This window comes from Podarcis vaucheri (genome assembly GCF_965113315.1).
Source record: "Podarcis vaucheri genome assembly, chromosome: 4".
Lineage (NCBI taxonomy): Eukaryota > Metazoa > Chordata > Lepidosauria > Squamata > Lacertidae > Podarcis > Podarcis vaucheri.
The window spans coordinates 67949001-67974353 of record NC_138762.1 but is presented as its reverse complement, the minus strand read 5'-3'; the positions used below and the strand labels follow the sequence as shown (position 1 = coordinate 67974353).

General features: G+C 38.5%; 1 protein-coding gene across 4 annotated transcripts in view; it reads left to right on the top strand.

The window, feature by feature from the left end:
* The window catches only part of CDKL5 (cyclin dependent kinase like 5), a 63512-nt gene that overhangs the window by 9568 nt on the left and 28591 nt on the right, over nt 1–25353 (top strand). For all 4 annotated transcript variants that reach the window (XM_082221632.1, XM_082221633.1, XM_082221631.1 and 1 more), the window contains exons 2-8: nt 2919–3135; nt 5573–5607; nt 12953–12998; nt 16396–16532; nt 18477–18597; nt 19043–19102; nt 21904–21994. In XM_082221632.1, coding sequence (XP_082077758.1) covers nt 3072–3135; nt 5573–5607; nt 12953–12998; nt 16396–16532; nt 18477–18597; nt 19043–19102; nt 21904–21994 — 554 coding nt within the window. In that variant the 5' untranslated portion in view covers nt 2919–3071. The remainder of the gene's footprint in view (nt 1–2918; nt 3136–5572; nt 5608–12952; nt 12999–16395; nt 16533–18476; nt 18598–19042; nt 19103–21903; nt 21995–25353) is intronic.

The following is a 25353-nucleotide window of genomic DNA, read 5'->3' as shown; positions in this document are numbered from 1 at the left end:
ATTAGAAATAACCATGACTAATATGGATAGAGTTGTATTTGTGAACTATGACTAGGAGCAGGAGGCATGAAGAGAGTTGGCTGACAGGAGGGAGTAAGTAACACTGTGGCCCATTCCCAGTCCAGATCAAGGGAACACCAATGTCTGTACAAGATTTGCTTCATCTTTTTGGATACAGAATTTTGTCAAACAGATCCCCATCTGCCATAAAATTCAGTGCAGTTTTAAAGTCTCCTTCAAAAAAAGTCTTTTATCTTGATTAGCCTGGGATGATCAGTCTTTTTCACAACCTCTAGTTCAGTTTCATCAGCATATTGAAGAAACTGCATTCTATAAACTCAACAACCTACAGCAATTTCATGTAGACATTAAAAAAAAAGAAGTACAGTTAAATAGGAAATTGTTTTAGAATTGGTAGCTGCTCCACTTCCATTCCACTCTGATAGTAGGAACCAGCAAGGCTTCATATGCAACAGCTGTCTGCTGCTCTGATCTTCCCCCGCCCCAGCTAGGATTGCTCTGTTAGTATGTTTTTATCTACCTTTGTTAATTGAACTTGCTGTTGATTATAATAAAAGGATTGGAGACAGAACTAATCCCTGAACACCCTACAGGACAACTCTCAGGGGAAGAAGCAATAGTCAGCAACATTGTTGCATATATACTGACTGCCAAATATAACCAGTTCTAGCTTTACTGTATTAGGATAAGCACAACTTTGCAGGATATAGTTTTCACCTTCCAAAAACAACAAAAAAGAAAAAGAAAAAAGAAGCCCCACCCCTTTTCTGAAAAGTGGGAATAATCTTAGACCTTAAGAATAACATGTTAAAAACACGGCTGTTCTGGTATCTTTTTAATGCTTGTTTGTCACTTTCTTTTTAAAAGCTGCTTTGTCATTTTCATAATATGTAAACATAATCAAAAAGAAAAACTCCTTCCTAACCACCTCCCAAGCCCCAGTCCCATTCAAATACACACAGATAATTCTCCTTCAAATAAAAGCATATTTCTATATTTCCCCATAAGTTGCTGGTAGTCCATAGCTATGTTCTTTTGTAGTTGCTTAGTAAATAAAGCTGAACCATGTTTATAAAATTTGTCTGATCGTGTGTCATTCCTTTGGTCTTCAGCTTTGTCAGTCAGTTTTTCCATTAATATCAAGTCCTATACCTGCTTAAACCACATTTAAAACAAATCAGCATTTAGAGTTCTCCAGTATCAAACAGTTGTAAGGTCTTCTTCCATCGTAAGGTAAGTTACAAGGTCCTTCTGAATGAGATCCACAATGTCTGTAGAGTAGATGGAACGAAGAGAAATCCTGTGGTCTATATCACTCATTTGAGCCATGATCAATTCAGTTTCCCAATAAACTTTATAATGACCACCACATATGAATAAAATACCCAAGCTGCAACCGTTTTTCCAGCATTGTGACAGGATGCTTTTGTTAAATTTATTAAGCAGGGAGGGTTGTTTTTTTAAAAAATAAATCCCAGATCAGCTAGGTTTTTATTTTTTAAAAAATAGGAAACCCGAGTGGTTTCAGCACAATAATTGAGCTTAAAAACATGTGAAGTACCGGTAATTTACTTTGAAGCATTAGTAAAGTGCTATTTTACTTTTAAGTAATATTAAGCAATCCTTCCAGGCCAGTGTAAGATGCTATACCTTATTGATATTGCAGCATTTCATTTAAAAAATGAAACGTTTGTCCATTGTATCTCACTCCATATAAGTTACCAAAAAAAATTATAAACCACCTACTGCATTATGTTGGTAACTGCTGATTTTGGTTGTATCTGATAGGGTTGTAAATAAATTGTAAATAAATGTGCATAAGTTGCCCATTAACTGTATTTGAGTGCACTAAAAATAGTAATGCAGCTTTGTTTTTAGGGTTGCAAAGCCCAACAGATTGGTTCATTGATCTATATGCATATGCTTATTTAATTATTTAGATTCATTCCTACCCTCAAGTCTTGTTTCACATGAGCTTCTCTGTTTCCACGGCAGATATGTAAAGATAATTTGTTCCTCAGTCAATTTGGTTGATTTCTTCCTTTGTGTAAAGCTTTACTTTAGCTTTGATTCTGTTACAAAGTGCCCCCCTCCCCATTCTGCACTTAAAGAGCTCATATTGTATGATTTTATTGTTTTACTTTTAAAATTAAAACCATGGTATTGGTCCAGTTGTGTAAAATGTTTTATTGGAATGATGCTACATCTTATAGTTTTTAAACTTAATTTAACTTAATAATGACACTTATCTTTATGTATTCTCAAACTTTAAAAATACAGTATCAAACTTTTTCATGGTTTCTTTAAAACTATGAATTGATATTAAAACATTTTGGGATACTCCTAGCCACCTCCTAGGAGTAGCATGCCTTGCATATACCATGCAACTTCAGATGTCCTCTTTTCCAAAGCAACATTACAGTCTGCCTTCAAATACAGGTGGAATTTTAGGTACATCCAACTGATGCATAATTTCCGACGTGTGGGTCCTTTTGGACCCAGAAGAGGGCAGAATGGGGTGTGGGTGGTATGGGTAGCCAGGAATGGAACCCCCACGTGAAATAGTTACTGCCTGTACAGGATGGCTAATGATGCACTTGAGGCATAAGCATCATGACAACATCTGTACACCCAGGCCTTTGTGCACTTCTGCAGGAACTCTCTAGCTCTTAACATCTTGAATGATCAAAGGACAGCATGCTGTGCTTCTGTTTTAACCACAATGTAAAACTGGGCTGAAGCTTCTTGAATTATTTTTCTGTAAAAAGTGTGTGTCTCTTTTGATGGGGTTTGAGTCATAACTTCTGGAGTGCAAATAATTGCCGATATAGTGAATCTGCCATTGATTGTTTTGTGAAACAGTGTTAGCTGATGCCACTTATTTTATTTCTGCACAGGAATCTCCCACAAAATTAAATACATGACTGTAAGAAAGAAGAAATCTATATTGATAGACTGTACTATCAAAAACCTTCTCTTCAGTCTGCAAAGCCTTCAGCTTTTCTCTATGCCATGTTGTGTGACTGTTGTCCCATGAGGAATTTGTCTTCATGAAGATTCCTAATATTGGTAATGTGATGAATAAATTTGAGATCCTTGGGGTTGTTGGTGAAGGTAAGCACATGTTTTATTGTGTTTTTAATATTTTGTTGCGAGCCACCTACAGTGCTTGGGGCAACCCAGTCAGATGGGTGGCATATAAATAATAATTTTGTTGTTGCTGCATCCTTTTTCAGTTCATTTTGGGACTAAGTGCATGATGGTGCACAGACATAACTAGAGGGAGAATAAAAATAAGATGGTGTCTACAGGAATCTCTTTTGGACCTCCACATATGGTTATAGTTAGGGACAAGCTTTTTTTAAAAAAAATTTTTTTATTGCAAATCACTTTACACAAAACATTAAAGATAAAAAAAACCCAATTAGGACATACAAACAAAAAAAATACCCCAATAACACCTCTAAACTTTAACTAATAACACAACATCTAACATCATGCACTCTTTTGACTTCCGAATCACCTCTTTGTGCTTTCAACGTATTCTTAATAGTTAGGGACAAGTTAATCCTTTTTTTAGAGAGAGCTAATGATGGTAAGAGGAAGCTACTGGTGCACAGACTATGCAGACTCCTAGGTATCTGCCAAAATAATTTTTAAAAAAACACTACAAGCAACCTACAAAATCTTTTTTCTGGGGAGAAGGAGAATAACTGTCCACTATGGGAAGCATTAACTATCATACAGTCTTCAATTTTTTTTTCTCTCTCTCTAATGGTATCTATTGCTAGCATATTCTCTTCTGACAGACAATGTTCTGTTACAACATTAGTGTGATAAGGCCCTAAACAGCTTGGGACCAGGTAGCCTTAGGTAGTCTCATCTTGGTCCTTGGGATCTCTGCAGGGAGGTCCTTTTGTCCATATCACCATATCATACATCCAGGAATGATGTGGAGGGGTTTTCATGGAGGTGGTAGCTATCATGTGGAATGATCTCCCCACTGAGATTAGACAGGCACTGATGCTGGCCTACAATTAAAACTAGTTCTATTTAGTCCTGACCACTACTGCTACTTCTGGATGTCCCTCATTTACTGTGATTGATTATTTTTTTAAATAGAAAAATTGATTGTGTGTGTTATATCTTTATTGTGATTTTTATGGCTGTATAAAGAGCTTTGGTATATATTTTAGAAATAAAAAGTGGTGTGTACACACACACACACACACACACACACACACACACCCCTACCTACATACCATAGTATATATATTCTAATAGCTAATAGTGTTTCTTTATTTCCCAGCTCTAAATCTTGGTGTGTGAAGCAGGGAGGGAATTCCCCTGCTTCTCTGAAGCCTAGAAAAGGATGGGGCCTCTCCTTAATCATAATCACTCAAAACAAGCTGTCTCACTGTTTTATACATTTTCATGTAAGCTCAGGAAGAACCCGTCTGCTCTATCAAGCTTGCAAAGTATGCAGTGCTTGCCTAATGTCCAGAAACCCTCAAGAGACAAGGCTGTTCCTTTTCCTTTTGCAAAGAGAATGTTGTTGCCAAGTGCATTATTTTCTTGGCTCCAGTTTTGATCCCTAGCATTAACATGCATTTCTTTTTTGTGTAACAGTGTGTGCAAAGCACATGTCAGTAGTGAATAAACTAATTCAAATTTCTAGATGCTTGCTTCGCCAAACCTTTTTTAGGCATTACAAATATAGGCCATCATAAAGCATCCATATGTAAAATTTTAAAATATATACCAATAAACAGCCATGTAAAAATATGTAATAACGAGGATTTTCATTGGAGTTTCTTCCTGCTAACTAGTGCCATTCACCACTCTGAGAGATACTATTAATAAAAACTCAGCCACCCTTGCAGTTACTTCCGGGTTAATGTCAGACAGATAGAATCTGATATTTTCATTGTGCCGTGATGTTAGACTACCCAAGAAAGGGGACAGCACGCGTTTGAGTTGCTGGTTGTACAATGGACAGTAGAAAAGGATATGTTCTACTGTGTCTGGCAGATTGATTTCTGGATGCAGACTCATCTACTTAATAACGTAGCACTTTGGTACTAATTTCTGAAATGCTTTTAGACACTTTTAATGTAAAGGAAAGTATATATTATTGTTGGACAGCCTAAGCTTCCCTGCGTAAGCGTTGCTGGTCCAACGTTTGCTCATTACTCCTTAAAAATAAAGCTGATGATATAACAGCATTTCTATCACCTCTGTATTTTTATGCTGCAGACATTTAAAAGTACATTTGTGTGCATGTCTTTATTCCTTTATAGAGTTCTGCTTTCTATTGAAAGATACAAGTATCCATGGTTTCAAACTATGTAAAAGAATCAAAGAATTTGAAAACTTACTAGCCAATTTTCAGTATATTCAGAGTCGCCTCATATTACTAAATGTTACAGCATTTGGTCTAAATAATGAGGAGGGGTGTGTGGGTATATTTTATTTGTGTATGCTTGTATATATATTCCTGCCTTCTGGTGGCTAACCTCTTTTTTCCCTCTTTTGAAAAATGGTGATCTAGGAGCCTATGGAGTTGTTCTTAAGTGCAGGCACAAGGTAAGAAAAATACTTTTAAGCTGTGTAATTCAAGTTCCCATGATGAAATTGTATAGATGAAATTTAGAGTAAATTGCTACCATATGCAGAGCTGATTTGGCATCCCTTCTTCCCTCCCTTCTTCCCTCTCTTCCTAGTTTGAGGCAACCCATTGTCTACTGTTTTGTCTGAACCAAACTAATATTTGATTCTGGTTTGCAGAGCAAGCACAAATCATAAACTAGGGCTTGTCTCAGTAGAGGGAAGGGTTTTGCTGTGAGGTAAAGGCAGAAGGGAGTTCCTTTAAGACTTGTTTATATTTGTGTGAAGGTATCCCTTCCTTCAGGGACTTGCTGGGCAAAACACTCTTCCACTCTTTCCCCACATGCTGTCCAAGCCCTTGCACAGAGGACTCATTGCTAAGGGGACTCATTGATTGAATCCCACCTGTTGTTTTGATTTGTGTTGGACCAAATCCTATGTCCTCCAGAGGATTTTACAGTAAGCTCCTTGTGGTAGCTAAGTTTCAGAGAACATTAGGGAAAAGGAGGAACCATGTTTTTAAAAAAGAAAGCTGTGTTTTATAAAGTTTCTGATTCATGATAAGGAACCATTGTTTTTTTTTTTTTTTAAAGTAAGAAGTTCCACTTTGTTATGCAAGTCATCACTAGTCCTTAAAGGAGCATTTTCTTTTAATTGTGCACAAGCTATGTGTATAATTCTGAACCTTGTGTTCATTTTTTTTGGTTGCCTTCTTTCAAAAGTATGGGTGAAATAGCCATGTATATCTAACCTCATAATATTGGGGGGGGGGATAGAAACATAAGCCTTTTTGATGTTCAATCACAATCTCACTGTTTGTAGTCTGATTTGCACAGGCGAATTTTTCATGTCTTCCACCTGCTTAGCATTTAAGTTACTCAGCAGAAGACTGCTGAGTTGCCTGCAGTTCCATGAAAAGTAACATCTCTGATTTAAAAAACTGCTCAAACCAGTCAGGCTCAAAAGCCACTACATATCTTATGTTAAACAAGATGAAAAGACCTAGTCCAAAAGCTAGCTCCTGTGAAGTTACTGAGAACATAAAATAATCGCATGCAGTGAATGTATTGAAGAGCACTGATTCTCAACATTTATATCCAGATCCTCAGCTTATTTATTTTGGATTTAAACTGGTTTTAAATCCCAATGTAATATTTTCGTAAGCAAGTGTGCCTAGGATTGCAGCATTAAGGTGTGCGAAAATGTTTCCACAAACACAACTGGTGTTGCATGTAATACCGGAGGTGCTGCTTTCAGTAAATGTAGTTCAGTATACGTGAATGAAGCTTTAATCTGAAGTTCTGAGAACAATATGAAATACTGTGATTAGCACATATCTGCATCTAATCAGCACTAGTGTTTACTCTAGCACTTTGTTCTTTCATATGAAAGAACCGTACCCATTTTCTGCTTCTGAATGAAGGTAATATAAAAGAGTACAAATACTGGAAAGATAAAATGTTAAGTTTCCAGTAAAATAGGCCAAGAAAGATTTGAAAAGCAAATCACTAACAATATGAAAGCTAGGGATAAAACAGTATTGAAGTACACGACAGATGAAAATATGACCAGATAGCCACTAAAGACTGTAAGAAGACAAAGATATAAATTAATCTGTCATAGAAAATAGGATAATTGTTCAGAAATGTAGTGCATTCATTTGTAAGTTTAATTATTTATTTTTAACTTAAATTATTTTGCTCTCTTCACTGTGCTGAGACAGCCCATCAAAACTTTTTGAGGTGTTTATATTGAAATTATTCTGTAATAGAAATGGCAAAAGATGAAGATTTAGAAATAATTTAAAACTAAATAGAAAGCCACTCAACCAAGTGTTGTAATTAAATGTAAAACAGAACAGTAGACACGAACAAAAATTATTTCTGCACACTGTGCACAATCTTTTTACACCTTTGTTGTGTTATTCCCTCACCTCAATTGTGCTCCCCTTTTTTCTAAACTAGAAAGTTTAGAACCTTTCATTACAGGGGACTTTTTTGGCCCAAGGAGCCTTTTGGGTGCCCTGTTCTGCACCTATTTGAGCTCTACAATATCTTGAAGTCAAATCATTACTCTTTGAAGTCAAATATGAGTATGTTGGGCTTAAAATCCTGGAGAAATGTTTTGACTAACTAGCCTCAGTCAACAGCAGGATGCCTGGATTTTGAGCTAATGGAAGTTTACACACAATCTTCAGAGGCAGCCCTATGCTCAGTACATTATAGTAGTCAATCCTCGGTATTGCCAAAGCTTGGATAACTGAGACTAGGCTCTCTGCCTAATGTGAGACCATAACTTGTTCAGTGTCTAAAATGATTGAAGGTGCTCCTTGCCACAGAGACATGTGGCCTCTCTTGGCAGTATTGAGTCCAGCATCGGTGTCCCAAACTACAAATGCAATCCTTTACAGAGAGTGCAACCCCATTCAGAACAGGTTGAACACCATCTGTCAGAATAAAGAAACCACCAGCCCATTTTATCATGAATGAGCTGCAGTTTATTGGCCTTCATCCAGCCTCCTTCTGATTCCAGGCACCAATTCAGCACTTCCATTGCCTCGTTTGAATGTGAGGGAACTGGGTGTTGGCACTGCCCTTTTAAATTTTATCCCTGTGAGATTTTGTGTGATTGGTAGTGAATAAATTGTAAGGTGGTTGGAAGAAGATAAAAATATTCACTGGGTGTGTTTGGTGTGGGTTGGTTTTTTTAGTAGGGGAAGAGAAGTGTGTATGTGACAATTTTACTTTTTATTGAGTCCAATTGAGAATGTTTTATTTAATATGATGAAGAAACTGAAAAATATCTCAAGGATGTTATCTGGTCACTTTGCTAGACAGGGATTGTTGTGTTCTTGGCCTTCTGTTTTATAGAAGACATAATCCTTTTCTCCCAAGCCGCTTGATAAAACCTGCGTTTTGACTCTGGGAAAGACTTTGCATTGAAGTGCTTCTTGAGATGCTCAAGGACATTTGGAGCTGGCTTGTATATAGTGCTAAGTGTGCAAGCTAGAATGAGCTGTAGTGAAGACTTGAACTCATGAGCTCCCTTCTCCTCCAGAAGAAGAATTTACGCCGCGTTTAATTTCAGATTCCATAAATCTTGACTGCTTTCGTATGAATTGAATATTTGTGGCTTAAAACAGGTTCACAATCCACCGTTTGCAGTGGGCTTGTTTTAGTTGTAAGAGTTTGAACCATGGTCACAGAAGCATAGAATTGTAGAGTTGGAAGGGACGCCAACTCCCTGCAGTGCAGGTATGCAGCCATTCTACTGTACATTATTGGTGTAAACTGAAAGTAGGCTAGGCAGAAATCTTTTGTCCTGCAATACAGGTGCTGAGGTGGATTTGGACTCTCACAGAGCACTATGCCATGAGACATGTATAACTGATACCTTCTTGCTTTAATCAATTTAAACTCATATAATCAATATTAATTGCAGTCTTTTCGCAATCTGTGTTCATGTTATGCCAGACCAAAGATACACTGGCAGAGTGGCCAGTGTCCCCTGTGTCTGGTAGTGGGGAAACTCACAACCAGAAAATGGCCTATATACCCCTGGGATCTATGGAAAAGAATGCAGCTGCCCACTGATCATAGTACACTGATCACAGCCACACAATACAGACAGAATGCAAGATAACATATAAGGCCCACTGCCACAGTTAGCAGTTACCCCTGTACAGTGGTACCTCTGGATGCAAACGGGATCCGTTCCAGAGCCCCGTTCGCATCCAGAAGCGAACGTAACCCGCGACCGCATGCATGCACGTGCATGGGTTGTGATTTGGCGCTTCCGCACATGCACGTGACGTCATTTTGAGTGTCTGCGTGAGCGGCGAAACCTGGAAATCTGTTACTTCCGGGTAGCCGCGGAGCGCAACCCGAAAATATTCATCCCGAAGCTACTTCAACCCGAGGTATGACTGTATTGCTAGCCTCTACCTTGAATACCCTTTATGCTACTCACAGCCACTGTTTTTGAGTAGAATACAGAGAGCTTACATAGCTCTCTAGGCAAGAGCCCTGGAGAGGTGCTTTCACAGCCCTCTGTGGAACAGGGGGTCAAGACCTACTGAAGGGGGAAAAAAGATTTTTATCAAGCATCCATTGGGAGGGGGCCAGAATATACAGAACTCTTTCAGGAAGGGAGTCTGAGGAACCCAAGGCAAATAGTGGCAACAAGAGGCATAATTAACAATTGCTGGAATGCTACCTGGCAGGGCTGGCCTATCAGTCAAAATGAAGGAGGTGGCCTGCTAGGTGGCATTCCTACAGACCTAGACACCCAGGCACACCTAGGTCAATTAGTACTGTTGCATAAAATAATAGTCTGCCTCCCCCATGGGACAACCAGCCCTTTTGGCCCACCCCCTCTCTTGGCAACCCACATAACCAGCCCAGCCCTTCTCCACCAGGCTGGCTCATATACCCTGGCAGCAGACTGCCCCCTACTTTTTATGTTGAGATTCATAGAGACACCATTGACCCTTTGCTGAAGAGGCTCACCAATCTTTCAGACAAGTCTAAACTTAATTCTCTCCTCTTAGGCAAAGATCATAAGATGACCTGGCTGGTAGCCAGATTCTGTGCCCAGATTTGTAGGCACAGATCATCCTCTAGAATAAAATAGCTCACTAGGGAAATGCTGAAGTTGCCCTTTGGGGTGCCTCAGGGTCAATTTTTTATGGTAGCCCAAATCTCAGTTGTACGGGTGTATATCTCAGTTTTAACTCATGAGCTATTGCTGCAATCTGTTACGACTGTATATTTTATCTTTATGAACACTGTTTTTTATTGTGTTATGTTATGTGAGCTGGTCTTTGACCATAATAAATTATATAGAGGACTGCCCCCTCTCCTCACAGTACAGTGTGCTTGATTGAGCATGGATAAGAGGGACTACTACTTCTGAGCTCATCATGGTTCATGTTCAGTCCACCCACTCAGAATCCTGTCCCGAGGCCAGGTGAAGCTAAATCATACTAGAGAGGGTGTGGGGGAAGAATCCATGTGTACCAGTGCCTGCTGACAGAGAAACAATACATGGGATGTTCAAAGCCTTTATTGGGTTAGAATCAGTATATTATGAATAGGAAATAACATTATCTGGAGCGTTGCCAACTGGTCATCTCAGCAGTGGTCATCTCCTGTTCCTTGGAATAGGGCTCTATAGACAGTAGAGTAGCAGGTGCAGTGTCTCTTACTACACTATTTCTTAAATGATATGTCTGTTCAGAGTGTGGCCCTTAAGAGCTGCAATTTCTTGGCTTTTTGGAAGCTGGGTGAATAGGGAAGCCTTTTAAAACACAGCTTGTTAAACAAAAAACTTTTTTGTTAAATGATTCTTATATGCCACCATCTTCAACCTGGACAAACACAGGGAAGTTATGTGTGGGATGGGCCTGTCTTACACTTGAAGGATCACAAGATTAGCACCAGAAGTGACCAAAAGGCCAGAGTGTCGGGGGGGGGGGGCTCCCTAGCCAAAACAGGATTATTAAAAGTCAAGAGCTTGCCTACTAATTTACAATCTTCCATAGCTTACATCCTCACCAAGTGTAGAACTTGTCTTCCTGAAACTAATTAACATTTATGGCAAATATGGAATACTGCCATGATTATGTAAAGAGTAATTCACAAGCAGTGCCATCTGTAGATTGTTATGACTTTCTGGCTAGCTTCTGATAAAGTAACTTCCTGTGCAGTTCTTGTATTTCAGCTTTTTCAGGGAGTAGTTAGTTATTGGAACAGCATCAATAATATATATTGTTAATTGTTTGGTTTTTACTCTATATGCTTTTGATTCTTTAGTAAGAAATCACCTTAATTCTCAGTGTTGCTACTGTGCAACCTGTTTAGCATGAATAGAAGCTCACAGCTTTTATACCATAGTCTGTGCAATTTGAAGAGAAGACTCACTATTCAGAACTAGGTAATTAATATGGTAGAAAGTGGCAAAGTGATTCTGTTCAGTGTTAATATTAGTTGGATCATTTCTTTCGAATGTTCTGGTAGAGAGGGACGTGGAGCCACTTTTGGCCAGAGAGCTGGATCCTGTTGTGGTCAGCCTTCTACAAGCCAAAACTGACATCAAATCACCTGACATTATACAATGGTGGATCTGACTATGGCTTTGAGTCTTGTATTTGGCACCCACTTGAAACAGTGGAAGCCTTTTGTTTGCAAAGGAACAAACAGGAGCATGCTCTAGGGTTCTGGGTTGTTGTTTTTTTATAGCCATAGCTTTGCCTGTCCCTGATTGTGGCTGGGGGAGACAGCCTGGTGGGCCACAATAGGCCGACCTGGTGACTTCAATTTGGCCCAAGCACCAGAGGTTTCCTTACTTGTATTCTAGAAGAACCACACATACGTAAAATAACCTCCCAAAGTGGCATCCTGCTTTATCCAAAGGATCTAGGATGGTATTTTGTTTTAGATAAGTAATCCCAATTGAATAAGCTTCAAATGCTTGTGATGCTTATCTCATATTATGAACCTTTATTTAATTCTCAAAAGATTGATTTAATGCCAGGTTTCAATATAAGAATAGTAATATATTCAGTGTATCCATATATTGCTTTGCACCTGGTGATTAAAAGTATTTTTTCCTTCTAATTTAATTTTTAATTTACTTTGTTTCTTTGAAAGTATGTTTACTATTGTTTTAATTTCTGTGCCACATCTCCAAGGCTCATGGTGGCTTACCAAAGAAAACAAAAACAAAAACCCAAACACCCTCCCATAACAACAGCAACCACCCATGGCATGGGTGTAAGTAGAGTTTTGGTGACATTAAAAGGCTTTCACACCTTCCTCCTCCTCCTGCAGCCCTGAAAGAGCTGGAGAGCCCTCATGTCATAACATGATAAGGTGTGATGGCTGCAATGAGAGGAGGACTTGGTAAAAAGTCTGGAAGGAGTTCCTCCCCTTGCACTAGCTGTATGCAACAGGCCCTTTGGATTCGAGCAAATATAAAACCTCATAAAAAATAACATGATGTCTATTTAGTTGATCCAGAAAGACTAGCCAGCCAGCTCAGATGCCAAGTGAAAAAGCTGATCTTTACATTCTCCACTAAAAATCCAATACATTGGAAGAACTGCAGACCTCTGAGCGAGAATTTTGCTTGTAACCTTGGGGACAGCTATAAAAGCCCTGCTTTTAACTACAACATTTCTAGGCCTTCACAGATTTGGAACACAAAGTAGCACTAGATACTAGCTGAAAGTAAGCGTTTATTGCAGAACCTTGATGTTTATTGGATGGTGGGATATTTGTGTGGTTTGACAAAGAGCTGATTTTGCTGCCTTTTTTATTTATAGGAAACACATGAAATTGTGGCCATTAAGAAGTTCAAAGACAGTGAAGGTATTTTTTTCCACTTGTATATATCAATGCATTGGTGATGAAATTCAGCAGGCTTTGTGTCTTAAGATAAAAATCTGTCCCATTATATAATGCTTATTTTAGTGTCGTTTGTGTTAAGCATTGACTATTTCCGAGACTCACAATAGCTACTTAAGAGCTAACTCTTTTGTGTGGCAAAGGGGACCTAAGGAGATTTGTTCCAAAGCTTCTGCTGAGACAATGCTAGATGTTTAATGTTAAACCTGTATGCTTTCCACATTATGAACAGATTTTAACTTTTATTTTTGGTACTTATGGCTCCCTTTAATTTATTCCAAGTAGTTAAAATTATTTTCAGGGAGGAAGGTTAAACTTTTTATGTTGCAGTTAATAATAATAATAATAATTAATAATAATTTATTTATACCCCCCATCTTTCTGTATGTCATGTAGATCTTCAAACTTACTAAGAATGATTTAACTGATGCAATTAGATCTTATAATTTTGAGAAACTTGCTTTCATATCCAATATAGAAATAAACTCTTGTCTTAATAATCTTCAGTTCTTGAATTTTTAACTAGAGAACATGGGACTCTTGATTTTGATAGGGCCGTTGATATGCTACTAGTTTATTTCATACAGGTTCACAGTTTTTAACTACTCTGTATCATCTCAAAAGGCCTTTTTCATTATCAGTTTGTCATAGATGCTGACATAGTCTACTGTCGATGTCACACACACTCCATCACAAACATAATTCAGGGGAAAGCAGCAGGCATATAATTGATCGTCCCAGATTCACAGAATCATGAATTAAAGCTGTGACTAGCTTACTACGTTCCCGATTTCTTTGTGTACATATTCGGGAGTGAAATTCTCTTTTATCCTATGTGAGATAAAATAATAATAATAATAAAAATAATTTATTTATTTATTTATTTATTTATTTATACCTGACCCATCTGGCTGGGTTTCCCCAGCCACTCTGGGCGGCTTCCAACAGAATATTAAAATACAATAATATATTAAACATTAAAAGCTTCCCTAAAGAGGTCTGCCTTCAGATGTGTTCTAAAAGTCTGGTGGTAGTTTTTTCTCTTTGACACCTGGTGGGTGGGCATTCCACAGGGCAGGTGCCACTACTGAGAAGGCCCTCTGCCTGGTTTCCTGTAAGACTGGTGAAGTAAGGTACTTTTTTACCTCCTCCAAGTGCAATGCCCAAAACTATGGAGACGTACCACCTGAGACCCACACGTGTATGAGAAAGAATTGCTTTTAAGATTAGGAAAACACATCAATTTGCTCATAAGAAGTGGATAAAGGCCTGTAGTGTAGGCACTTATACATCACCAAAAAAGAGGATATGCACCAACAAAGAAGAGGACTTAAATGGAGATAGAATTTGCATGTGCAAATTTAGAAATAATCACTAGAATTCTAATTTCATTTAGATAAATCATTTAATTCCTATCCAGATCACCTGAAATAAGATTTTCAATTTGCAACCCACCCATATTTCCCTTTCAAATCAGACCTTTACAAACTACCCAATTGATTTCCAATCAAAATGATCCTGTTCCATAATTTTACTGTTAAATGGTCTACTTTCTTCAATTAGGCAGCTTTAAGAAACCATACTATTTTTGATAAATGGAAATTGAAACTTGGGCTGCCATCCTAAACACATTTAAAGCAATCTACACCTGACACCTTGGAGTTTCAGCCAGAGCTATGTTGGGATAAGTCTTTCACCCTGGCTCAGCGGGTGGAAGTTAAGGTGGTGTAAGCCCCCCAGAGGGGTGTTCTGAGGCTGTGGAAGGGTCACCTTTTAGCTGGGTTCCCTGAACTAGTACCCTAGTGGAACTTAACCTGCAAAAAAGAGCAGTGTACGTCACATTCTTCCCAAATGGAGTTTGTAATGGGGGTAAATTAACCTGGGGTAAGTTGTGCCAGCTTACTGAAGCTAAAATTGCTGTTACTCAGGTTGCTGGTGTGTTGCTGTTCTCTCCTGCTGCAGTGGGTGAGAGGCAGGGTACATATTTGATGGATATTCATCAGGCAACACCCCTCCTTCCTGGTACAGCATTTCCTTAACACATAAACTCGCCTGCTGACATTCCGCCTGTCAGGCAGTTGTTGAAAGTAGAACAGTAAGCAGTATTACTTGTTCTTACTCTCCACTTGAAAGCTCTCCTAGCTTTTCCTTTTCACTCAGACTGATTCTTCAGAGTCAGAAAGGCATGGGTTCTTCACAGCGAGTGTTTAGGGCAAAACAAAATGTGATGTTAATTGCATGATTGTGGTTTGTTGGCAGTAAACAAACCACAGGTAAGCCATTGGGAAAGGTTTGGATGACCGAAAACTTCAACCTATTTCAGAGCATGTTTCCTTGGAAGTAGTTTCCTCTTAAGTTGAGTTTCACGTATCACAAGCATGTTTAACAGTGTAGCTTAGCGCAAAATTCAGCAGTTACATATAATGATAGACTTCTCAGTCACAGAGCATACTTGGGAGGGAGTGTTCCAGCAGAGAATGGTTGTTTAGCCCTTCATGCTGTCTGCTTTCCCATCCCAAAAAAGTTTTTCTTGCAACTAATTTTTATTTTATTAAATTAATTATTAATTATTAGTTTAAATAAACTAATTATTTTGTTAAATTTGTATACTGCCCTTCATGAAGATCTCAGGGTGGGTGGCAAGATAAAAATACAAAATGGGAACACAAAATACATAATAAAACAAAACAAAGCAATAACACTCTCCCTAACACATTTGGAAGGATATAGAGTTTTAATTAGCCAAAGGTCTGGTTAAAGAGGAATGTTGTCTTCTGGTGACTAAAAATGTATGATGGACCTAGCCGAGATGGACCTACATGGGGGTTTGTTCCATCTTGCCTGCCATTCCTGTTCCTCTAGTTTCAAACCCAGTTCTTGCTCCCACGTTATTTTAAGACCTTTTGTACCATTCACTTCTGATTTCAATAAACCACGGTACAGTATTGAAATTAATCTCTTAGTATTACCACTTGAGTGCTTCATAAAACCTTCAGACTCTGAAAGTTTATGTATTGCCACGTCTCTAATACCTTTTGAATGGAAAAAGGAGAGTTCTCTACATCCACAGTAGACTTGGCACTTGTATCTTTCTAGTTTTTCTTTAGTTTATCCTCCGAGATGCGAACATTGTCTATGTAAAAATCATAATACATTTCCTTAGCCCTAGTATAATAATAGTTTTTAAGAATATGCTTTCGTACTAACATTGATGGAGTACCTGTAATGTTATATGAATAGAGGATTGATAGTGGTAGACTTTCCTTGGTGTCAAAATTTTAATGAATCTCTTTCCATACAAGGAGGCTTTTTGTTTTGTTTTTTAAAGTTAGTTTTACCAACTTTCCTTTTTAACTTTTAGAAAATGAAGAGGTCAAAGAAACTACTTTACGAGAACTTAAAATGCTCCGTACTTTGAAACAGGAAAACATAGTCGAGCTGAAAGAAGCTTTCAGAAGAAGGGGGAAACTGTATTTGGTGTTTGAATATGTAGAAAAAGTAAGTTTTTTTAAAAAAAATTAGTTCGGGTGTTCCTAAACCTGAAACTAAAAAAAGAAGTTATTTTTATCCATCAAAAATTGTTATAGTTTTTATTCTTGCAGAAATAATATTATGAACAGCTCCTACTTGCTTGATTACATTATTCCACAAAAGTAGATCCATCTCTAGCCAGAAGATAGCAAAATCAGTTGGGACTAGGAGGATTTAAAGTTGGACATGTGGGCTTGCAGGAAATAACCAAATTATTAGTGCATTCTTGAACAATAAATGAAGATATTCTTTTCTGACCAAGTAATTCTTAAATTAAGCCACTATTCAAATGTGGCAAAACTTCTTTTTTCCGATCCTAACTAGTAGCTACTTCTACATTCAGTTATTTTTCTAGGAAATGTTTGTTTCTTAACCTGTAGTTTCACCACCTATAGATAAGATGTGTTTTGCAAGAACAGCTAATATACAGGGTGAGTCTTTTAAAAGAGTATACTCTGTATCCACGGGGCCTCTTTTAAGGGACTCACCCTGTATTTTTACTGTCTGTTGGAGACTGATCTTACCTATTTGACATAACCAATGACAGACAATAGATATTAATTGACAGACACTTCCAGCATCTTGTAAGCCTTTCAGTAAGGAAAACTAGAAACCTCTGAGTAAAGTCTGGAGAACACAAGTTTGTAATATAAAATATAATTTGACTAAATGGTGAATACCTAATAAATCCATATCCAAAATCCTTCATAGGTTATTAACTAATTATTAATCATCTAGAGAGAAAGGGACCACTTTCTGTTTGACTTTATCCTGCGCTCATTCCGTTCAGGAGGAGCATGTAGTCCAAGGCTCACCCCTGATCACACCATGGGTCTAATCCTGGCGACCAAATAATAGTCCATGGATGATTAATGTAATAGTACTTACTTCAAAGTAAGCATGCATGGGATCACAACTTTAACATGTGTATGGTTTTTACCGTTAACCAGAGCTGGTAACAAATTGTGATATGGGATATGATTTATAAAGATACCCCAAGCAGTTTGCTAATTAAAAACAAGAGTAAAACCATGCACAGCAATTTGAAGCAAATATAAACAAGAGGAGGAACTAAAAACCCATTATCTACACAATTGCTTTCAAAAACCTGTTTAAGCAGACATAACAATGAAACAAAATAAACTCTGTACTCTCTATAGAAAGCTGCAGCCAGGTTTAGGCAAACTCGGCCCTCCAGATGCTTTGGAACTACAACTCACATCATCGCTAGCTAACAGGACCAGTGGTCAGGGATGATGGGAGTTGTAGTCCCAAAACATCTGGAGTGCCGAGTTTGCCTAAGCCTGACTTCCAGCCGTTGCTTCAACCTCACCATTGATTTTGTTCCTGGATGGTCAGCTAGTGATCAGAATTACTTTTGCACAGCTTGGGCTGGTGTGCCAGCAGTACACTTCAATGGAAAAAGTAGATCTGGTCGCTATATGTGTCTTGATTACATTCTGACTGTTGCACTGTGATACACTTTATGTAAGGCCGTCTCTGAAAATTGTAGCTGGTACAGAATACCAGTCTTTTCAGACCCAGCTTTAGAGAAGTTTCTGCTTTGTTCTGCCGTACTGTAAATTTGTCCTTTTATACTATTTGTCTTTGTTTTAAGTTACAAGTAACTTAAACACTATTGCAAGTATTCTTGTTAAGTTTTGTGAAAGCAGAACCGATTTCTGTCGTCTTGTATCAGAACCAGAAGTCTTAACTAACTGCCATATTCTGGATTATTGTAAAAATTGAACGTGTGTAGACTTTTCTCTGAAATGAAGTTAGATTAACATATCTGTAATATTAATAAGTCATGATGTTGTTGCATAATTAGTTTTTTAAAACTTTGCAATTATGGTAGTAATCTAGATTAACTTTTTTTAGCCTCTAATATAATTATGCTTTCACTCATAGAATATGCTTGAATTGCTAGAAGAAATGCCAAATGGAGTTACACCTGAAAAAGTAAAAAGCTATATTTATCAACTAATAAAAGCAATTCATTGGTGTCATAAAAATGATATTGTTCATAGAGGTGAGTATATCAGAAATAAGAACACGTGTCAACAAACTTAGCTTTCCTCTAATGCATATTTTTGCCTCTCCTTACCTTGTGAACCTCATTACCCTGGCCTTGGACACTGAGGTGTATTTTTTTAGGACCCATCTTATTTTCTGGGACTGTTCCCCCCCCCCCGTATGCCCCAAAATATGTAACAGCAAGTCTCCCAACCCTCTAGAGCAGATTTTGCCAGTGCATAAATGACTGCAGGGAAGGGCGGGGGAGGAAGGTCTGTTGCAAAGTCTGTTGCATGAGCAGGCCAGCAGTATTTGATACAACCCCAAAAGTAGAATTTGTTAACATTTATTTTTCTGTATTTCAAATAAATAGTGTGAAAAATAACTAATAAATCAATTAATAATGCAGAACTAGTGAAATGCTATGATGCTAATTTTTTCCTACACATTTAATATTTCAGATATCAAGCCAGAGAATCTCTTAATAAGCCACAATGATATTTTGAAATTGTGTGACTTTGGTAAGGATTTTCATTTTTTTAAGCACACTCTTATTTTAAAAGGGTGTCTTGTTTTTATGTTCTGTATATTATGACTTTAAATTTGTAATTTGAACTATGTTTGTCTTTGTTTGGCTTCATCTGAAAAACTTTTCTTTTTAACATGTTTTGTAGGATAATTAGTTTCTACAATAAAAACAAAAATGTTTTCTCTTTTGCTAGTAATAAATAGTCCAGTTCTTTGAATGGTTTGCCAGTTAGCATTTCAGTGCAAAAACAGATGCATATACACTCATACGCACACATCCATTCACCCCACAGTAAAAGTTGGGGCATGAATGGCAGAAATTGTAGCTCCACCTGACTGGGACTCGACACCATTGAATTAAAGGAATTCTGAATATACATAGGATTGTGGCCTAATTTTGTTGTGCTGATACAGGATAATTACTTGAGCTGCCCTGAAATGCCTAAGTGTGTGAAGATATAAGGTGGAATTCAACATCCAGCTATGGCATTCTATCTAGTATTCAGAGACATAGTGTATATGATCTTGAAGGTAGTAGGTACCATCCATGACTAATAGCCATTGGCAGCTTTAGTCTCCATGAATTGGTCTAATTATCTTTGAGAGCCATCTCCACCGCCTATGGAAGTGAGTTCCATAGTTAAACTACCCACTGTATAAAGTACTTCCCTTTCTCTGTCCTGCAAATCCCACCATCCATTGGATGTTCCTGTGTTTTTAGTACAATGGTACCTCGGGTTAAAAACACTTCAGATTATAGACTCCGCTAACCTGGAAGTAGTATCTCGGATTAAGAACTTTACCTCAGGATGAGAACAGAAATCACACGACAGCGGCACAGCGGCAGCGGGAGGCCCCATTAGCTAAAGTGGTACCTCAGGTTAAGAACTGTTTCAGGTTAAGAATGGGCCTCCAGAACGAATTAAGTTTGTAACCAGAGGTACCACTGTATTATGAGAGAGAGAAAGAGAAGCTGTTCTTTACCCACCACGCATGATCTTATATACCTCCACTATGCTCCCCTTAATTGACTTTTCCTAAACTAAAAAGCCCCAAATGTTGTAACTTTCCCTCACAGGGGAGTTACCTCAGACACGAAACATTTTGGTTGCTATTTTGAGAGCTCTGTCATATAAGTAATCCTGGAACAGCTACAATAGCCAATAATTGTGGTATTCTTAGCCAAAATACTCGTCAGTATTCTATTCATCATCAGACTCAGGATCTGAAGCATTGAATTTGAACGCAAAATATATCAGTGTTTTTGAGCTTTTAGAACATTAAGGCTGTAATCCTGTACCTGAGAATAAGCTTGGTTGATAACAGTGAGACTTACTTCAGAGTAGACTTGTATAGGACTGTGCTGTTGTAAGTCTGTGTTTCTTGGCTTCTTTTGTAGAAGCGGTTTTCATTCTGCGATTCAGGAACACACACACACACACACACACACACACACACACACACAAATTCTTTGGAAATTTACCAGTTTCACAGTAAAAAGGACAGATAGGCTTTTCTGAAAGATTCCTTACAAATTTTTTTTTTTTTTGCCTGTGGGAAAGATTTTCTTTTTCCACTTAGTTTCTTGCTATTATTTAAGAAAGAGTCCAAAGCTAACACATAAGTGCTTTTTAGAAGTCTTTGTCTGCTATGCCTTAAATATGCTGTGCTTTGTACTTATACAATGTGCAGTAGCTGCTTAGACATGTATTGTGCAGGTGCGATTTCTTGCTAGTAAAAATGTTGAGAGAAGAGTACTAAGCATAGACTAATTGTGACAGATGCACTTGGCTATTATACTATGGTGTTTCATGCTCTAGTACATCTGCTCTGTTTTGAGACTGTTTCCCTCCCACAAGATTAGGCTTACTCATTTGGGCAGTTATGTAGAAGTATGCAGGGTTTTACTTAGACTACTGAAATATCAAATGTGTTTGCAAATGGATAAGTATCAAATAGTTCAGTTGGAAGTCCATATCAGAGAAGTGGCCTCTAGCCCCATCCATAAACAAGAATCATGGTAAGAATGCCCATGTTCTACAGCAGAAGCATATTAGGGCTAAAGCTCACTATTCTGTAGGTTTGGCTTTTAAGAGAAGCAGCTCCCTTCCTAGGCAGTAGTGATATACTTGTTACCAGCAGTAGAATCCTGATAGAATGAACATTCATGTTCCTACTTAACTGGATGACCCACTTCATACATTCCATAGAAGCAACAAGAAATAGAGCCAAATGACTTTAGCTTCCTTTCCCCACACTTCCAGGTCTGTGACGAAAGCAAGAGATGCATACTTGAATCCCAGTTTGCTGCCTCTCCCCTTCCACAGAAGGCCTGGAAAGGAGGCGGGGCGTGAACTACTAATTATATTTCTGTTTATGCTGCTTCTGGGTTAGCATACAAATGCCTTCTCTGTGGATCTGTTTTTCTGCCACTTAATGTTACATTACTCTTCGTGGAATAACCTACAGGACTTGACTTAACTGGAAAAAGAAGATCCTTTTGCACAAAAATTTGAAGACTGCTAATGTTGAATAACTAGTGGCAAGGTGGCTTTTGTGTGGAATGCAGTAAAACTGACATGCAAATAGCTCATAAATTTCTTTAAAAAGAGCATTTAACTTAAAATGCTAAAATTTTCCTTTTCTGTTTTTGTGTTTAATTTTGCTTTGTGGTTTGTGTTATTACGGTGGAAAATTTAATAAAAAATTACTTTAAAAAAATAAAATGCTAAAATAAAATGCTAAAATAAATGTATATGCACATTCAAGTCATTTTCAAATTACCCTGATACAGGCTTTGCACGGAATTTATCAGAAGGGAGCAATGCTAACTACACAGAATATGTGGCCACCAGGTGGTATCGTTCACCTGAACTCTTGCTTGGGTAAGTAATCTATCTGTAGGTAGTGTACCATTTTGCAAATCTTATCCACTAACTAGCATTTGGTTGCTAAAGTTTTAACCTTCAATAAGGAGCATATTTAATTATTATTTTCGTTGCTTATTTCCATTGGCTAGTTTCATAATCAGCACTAAATTGAAGCCTAATTTAGTCATTTCATCGTTCTATAAAAAAAAAAAGCAAAAATGTTTTTATAGGATTGGATTCTTATGAAATCTGTTAGCCTTACATGTTTTGGGCCACAGATGGTCAACTTCTGCAGCAACTAGACTGTATATTTTGGCATCCGTTTGGAGCCCATTCATTTGAGCATTCCATAGAGCCCAGGAATGTGTGTGTGAAGAGCCCTGCCCAGCAGATATTCATGTGGCCTCCTGGTAGTCAAGCTTCTGATACCTCTGATTTATAGATTCGAAAACTGGGTCAATTTTTCTCTCACTTTCTTGGTTTTTCTTTTATATACACATTCTCCAAGCATCTGGTCAGTTTGTGTGTCTTATTTCCTTACATGTTACCACATTATGTACCAATTACCAGCATCTGAACTTCCTGCATGCCTTATCCTCTTCCATTCTGGTCAGCGCTGTGAGAGTCATTATGAGACTGTCATTCACCATATACAGTATTGTAGCTCAACCCTGGGGATTGTTCTGCCCCTCCCCATATTCTATTATCTCTTACCTCTTGTCATTTCTTTAAGTCTTGGTCCATCTTAGATCTGACTTTAAATGTGTCTCTGCATTTTATTTATTTATTTCATAAAATTTATACACTGATTTGATTGTAAAAACAAACAAACCTCAAAATGGTTTACAAAAAGATAAAACACTAAAATCAAGGGAAAAAATCACAACCATACAAAAATTAAAATACTAAAAGAAATTAAAATGATCTCAACTCAATTCAGCTAGCTGCTGCTGTGAAAGGTAAATTTAACCCCTTTCTGCCTTGCTGCACTCCTGAAGAAAATCTCTTCTCTGAAGTTGCCGTTTCCATCAGGGAAGAAATTCTGCATTGGTGCCATTGTGGGTTTTCCCCTCTTAAGCTTTCAAATGGGGATTTTCCTCAGGGCCACAGCAGAGGAGGAAATCGTCCTTTGATACCTGCAATCCCATTGTTCCCATTTTTATTTGCACATAAAAAGACCTGTTAAATTGAAAGGTGCATTTAACATCAGCCTGCGTTTCTGCTCAAAGGCTGTTCAACTCAAGAAAAAATGGTCTGGGCAATAATTATTGTGAAGTGGATGAGTGGGGCCCATAAAATCCCATTCCCCCCCCCATTAAAATTTTTGGGTAAGGTAATGCAGCTCTTGAATAAATTTTAAATTCATTTGAACACAATTTAAATGACACATATAGTATACGTATGCTGCAGTGTATATTAAGATACATCAAATTTCACTATTTCTTGAGTTATGTGCTTCCAAAGTGTGACTTTATTTTAATATGGATAAAGAAATAATTTTAGATGCTCCAGGTATAGCCCACACATCTTTCTTTCTTTGTGGTTTTGATTATAATTAATATGGGTCATTTTTTGCACTTTAGCAGTTTTATATATTTTTTTCTGAGTGTTGAAAATATTAGAGTTTTGAATTCCTTATATGCTACAGTGCCATTTTAATAAGCCTGAAAGAGAGCAGGGAAACCTGACAAATAGCTAATTAATACTGTACTACCAAATATTTTATGACTTTTTCCCATGGTAATAACCTATAATTTCCCTTGACTTACAAGAATTGTAAAGCTTTTACTAGCATGACTAGGAAGAGCTTCCCTTCTCTTACTTTACTGTTCATTCTTAAGATAATTTGTATTTTAATTATTTTTAAATAGCTTTCATGGTTGCATTTTAGTTGTATTTGTTTTGTGAGTTCACAGTATTATTGAAAACCTTCGTTACTCTGTAATATAAACTTAATAATAAGAGATAGCTTATTCCACTGCTGTTTGAATTGGACATCTGTGCAGATATTATCCTTAGAGGGGGGGTTATCGGGAGTTGCTTGCTGTAACTTCAATTTTAACATTTCTATCAGCAGGAGTAACTTCTTGGCTTTGGTGCATGTTTTGATGCGCTTTGCAGACTGTAGTGGGGATAGCAGAGCAAACCAAGACTAGTCCAGATTTGGCCTTTATACGCCAATATTTATGTGTGGTAAATGTGAAGAAAGCAACTGAAAATAAACTTTCGGCATCAGGGGGCTAGTGTACTGCAGTATAAGGGGAAAGAGGTATACCCATCAACTGTTGCTGTTGATGTAAATTTGGGATTTATTTTTTGCAAGGGAAAAGAGAGTGGTTATTTTTAAATGTTTTTTCCCATTGAAGTAGAAAGCAGCAGTTACTTGTAGTTGGTTAGAAGGACAGAGGGACGACCAAGGTCAGATAAACATGGGCAGTGGAGGAACACTGTTGACTTTTCAAACACATAATGTGAAAGTAAAATACCGTATTTTTCACCCTATAAGACACACTTTCCCCCCTCCAAAAATGAAGGGGAAATGTGTGTGCGTCTTATGGGGCGAATGCAGACTCCTTGGCTTCAGCGATAACAACGCGAAGCCTCTGAAGCCTGCGCTCCGGAGGCTTCGCGTTGCTTCCACTGAAGCCAGGAGAGTCTGCTCTTTGAGGCTGGCGGTGGGGAAAGCAGCGCTTCCCCCATCGCCAGCCCCAGAGGATGGGGGGCAGCAGGAAGGTGCGTGACGCCTTGCCGCTACTCTCCAACCCGGGTTTGAGGCTGGCGGTGGGGAAAGCAGCGCTTCCCCCTTCGCCAGCCCCAGAGGATGGGGGGCAGCAGGAAGGTGCGTGACGCCTTGCCGCTACTCTCCAACCCGGGTTTGAGGCTGGCGGTGGGCTTTGAGGCTGGCGGTGGGGACTGGCAGAGTCAGTCCCTTCTCCGTCTTGCGGGCTTTTGCGGGAGGTGGGGGAATTCCCCCACCTCCCGCAAAAGCCTCACGCTCTTTAAAGGGGCTCCGCAGCTTCTGCTGGCTTTTCTACAAGGGGGGGGGGAATTCCCCCACCTCCTAGAAAACCCCGCAGGAGCCGCGGAGCCCCTTTAAAGAGCGCGCCGCTCTTGGGGGCTTTTCCCCGAGGAGGGAGAAGGGACTGACTGGCCATTTCAGTCCCTTCTCCCTCCTGGTCAAAAAGCCCGCAGAGTCAAGTGGGGCTCCTGTGGGCTTTTGTGGGAGGTGGGGGAATTCCGCCACCTCCCGCAAAAGCAGGGAGAAGGTCTTGGAGTAGCGCACAGGCTGCGTGCAGCCTGTCCACTGCGCCCAGAGCTGTGGGGGGGGGAAATCATATTTCCCCCCTTGATTTCCCCCCCTGAAAACTAGGCGC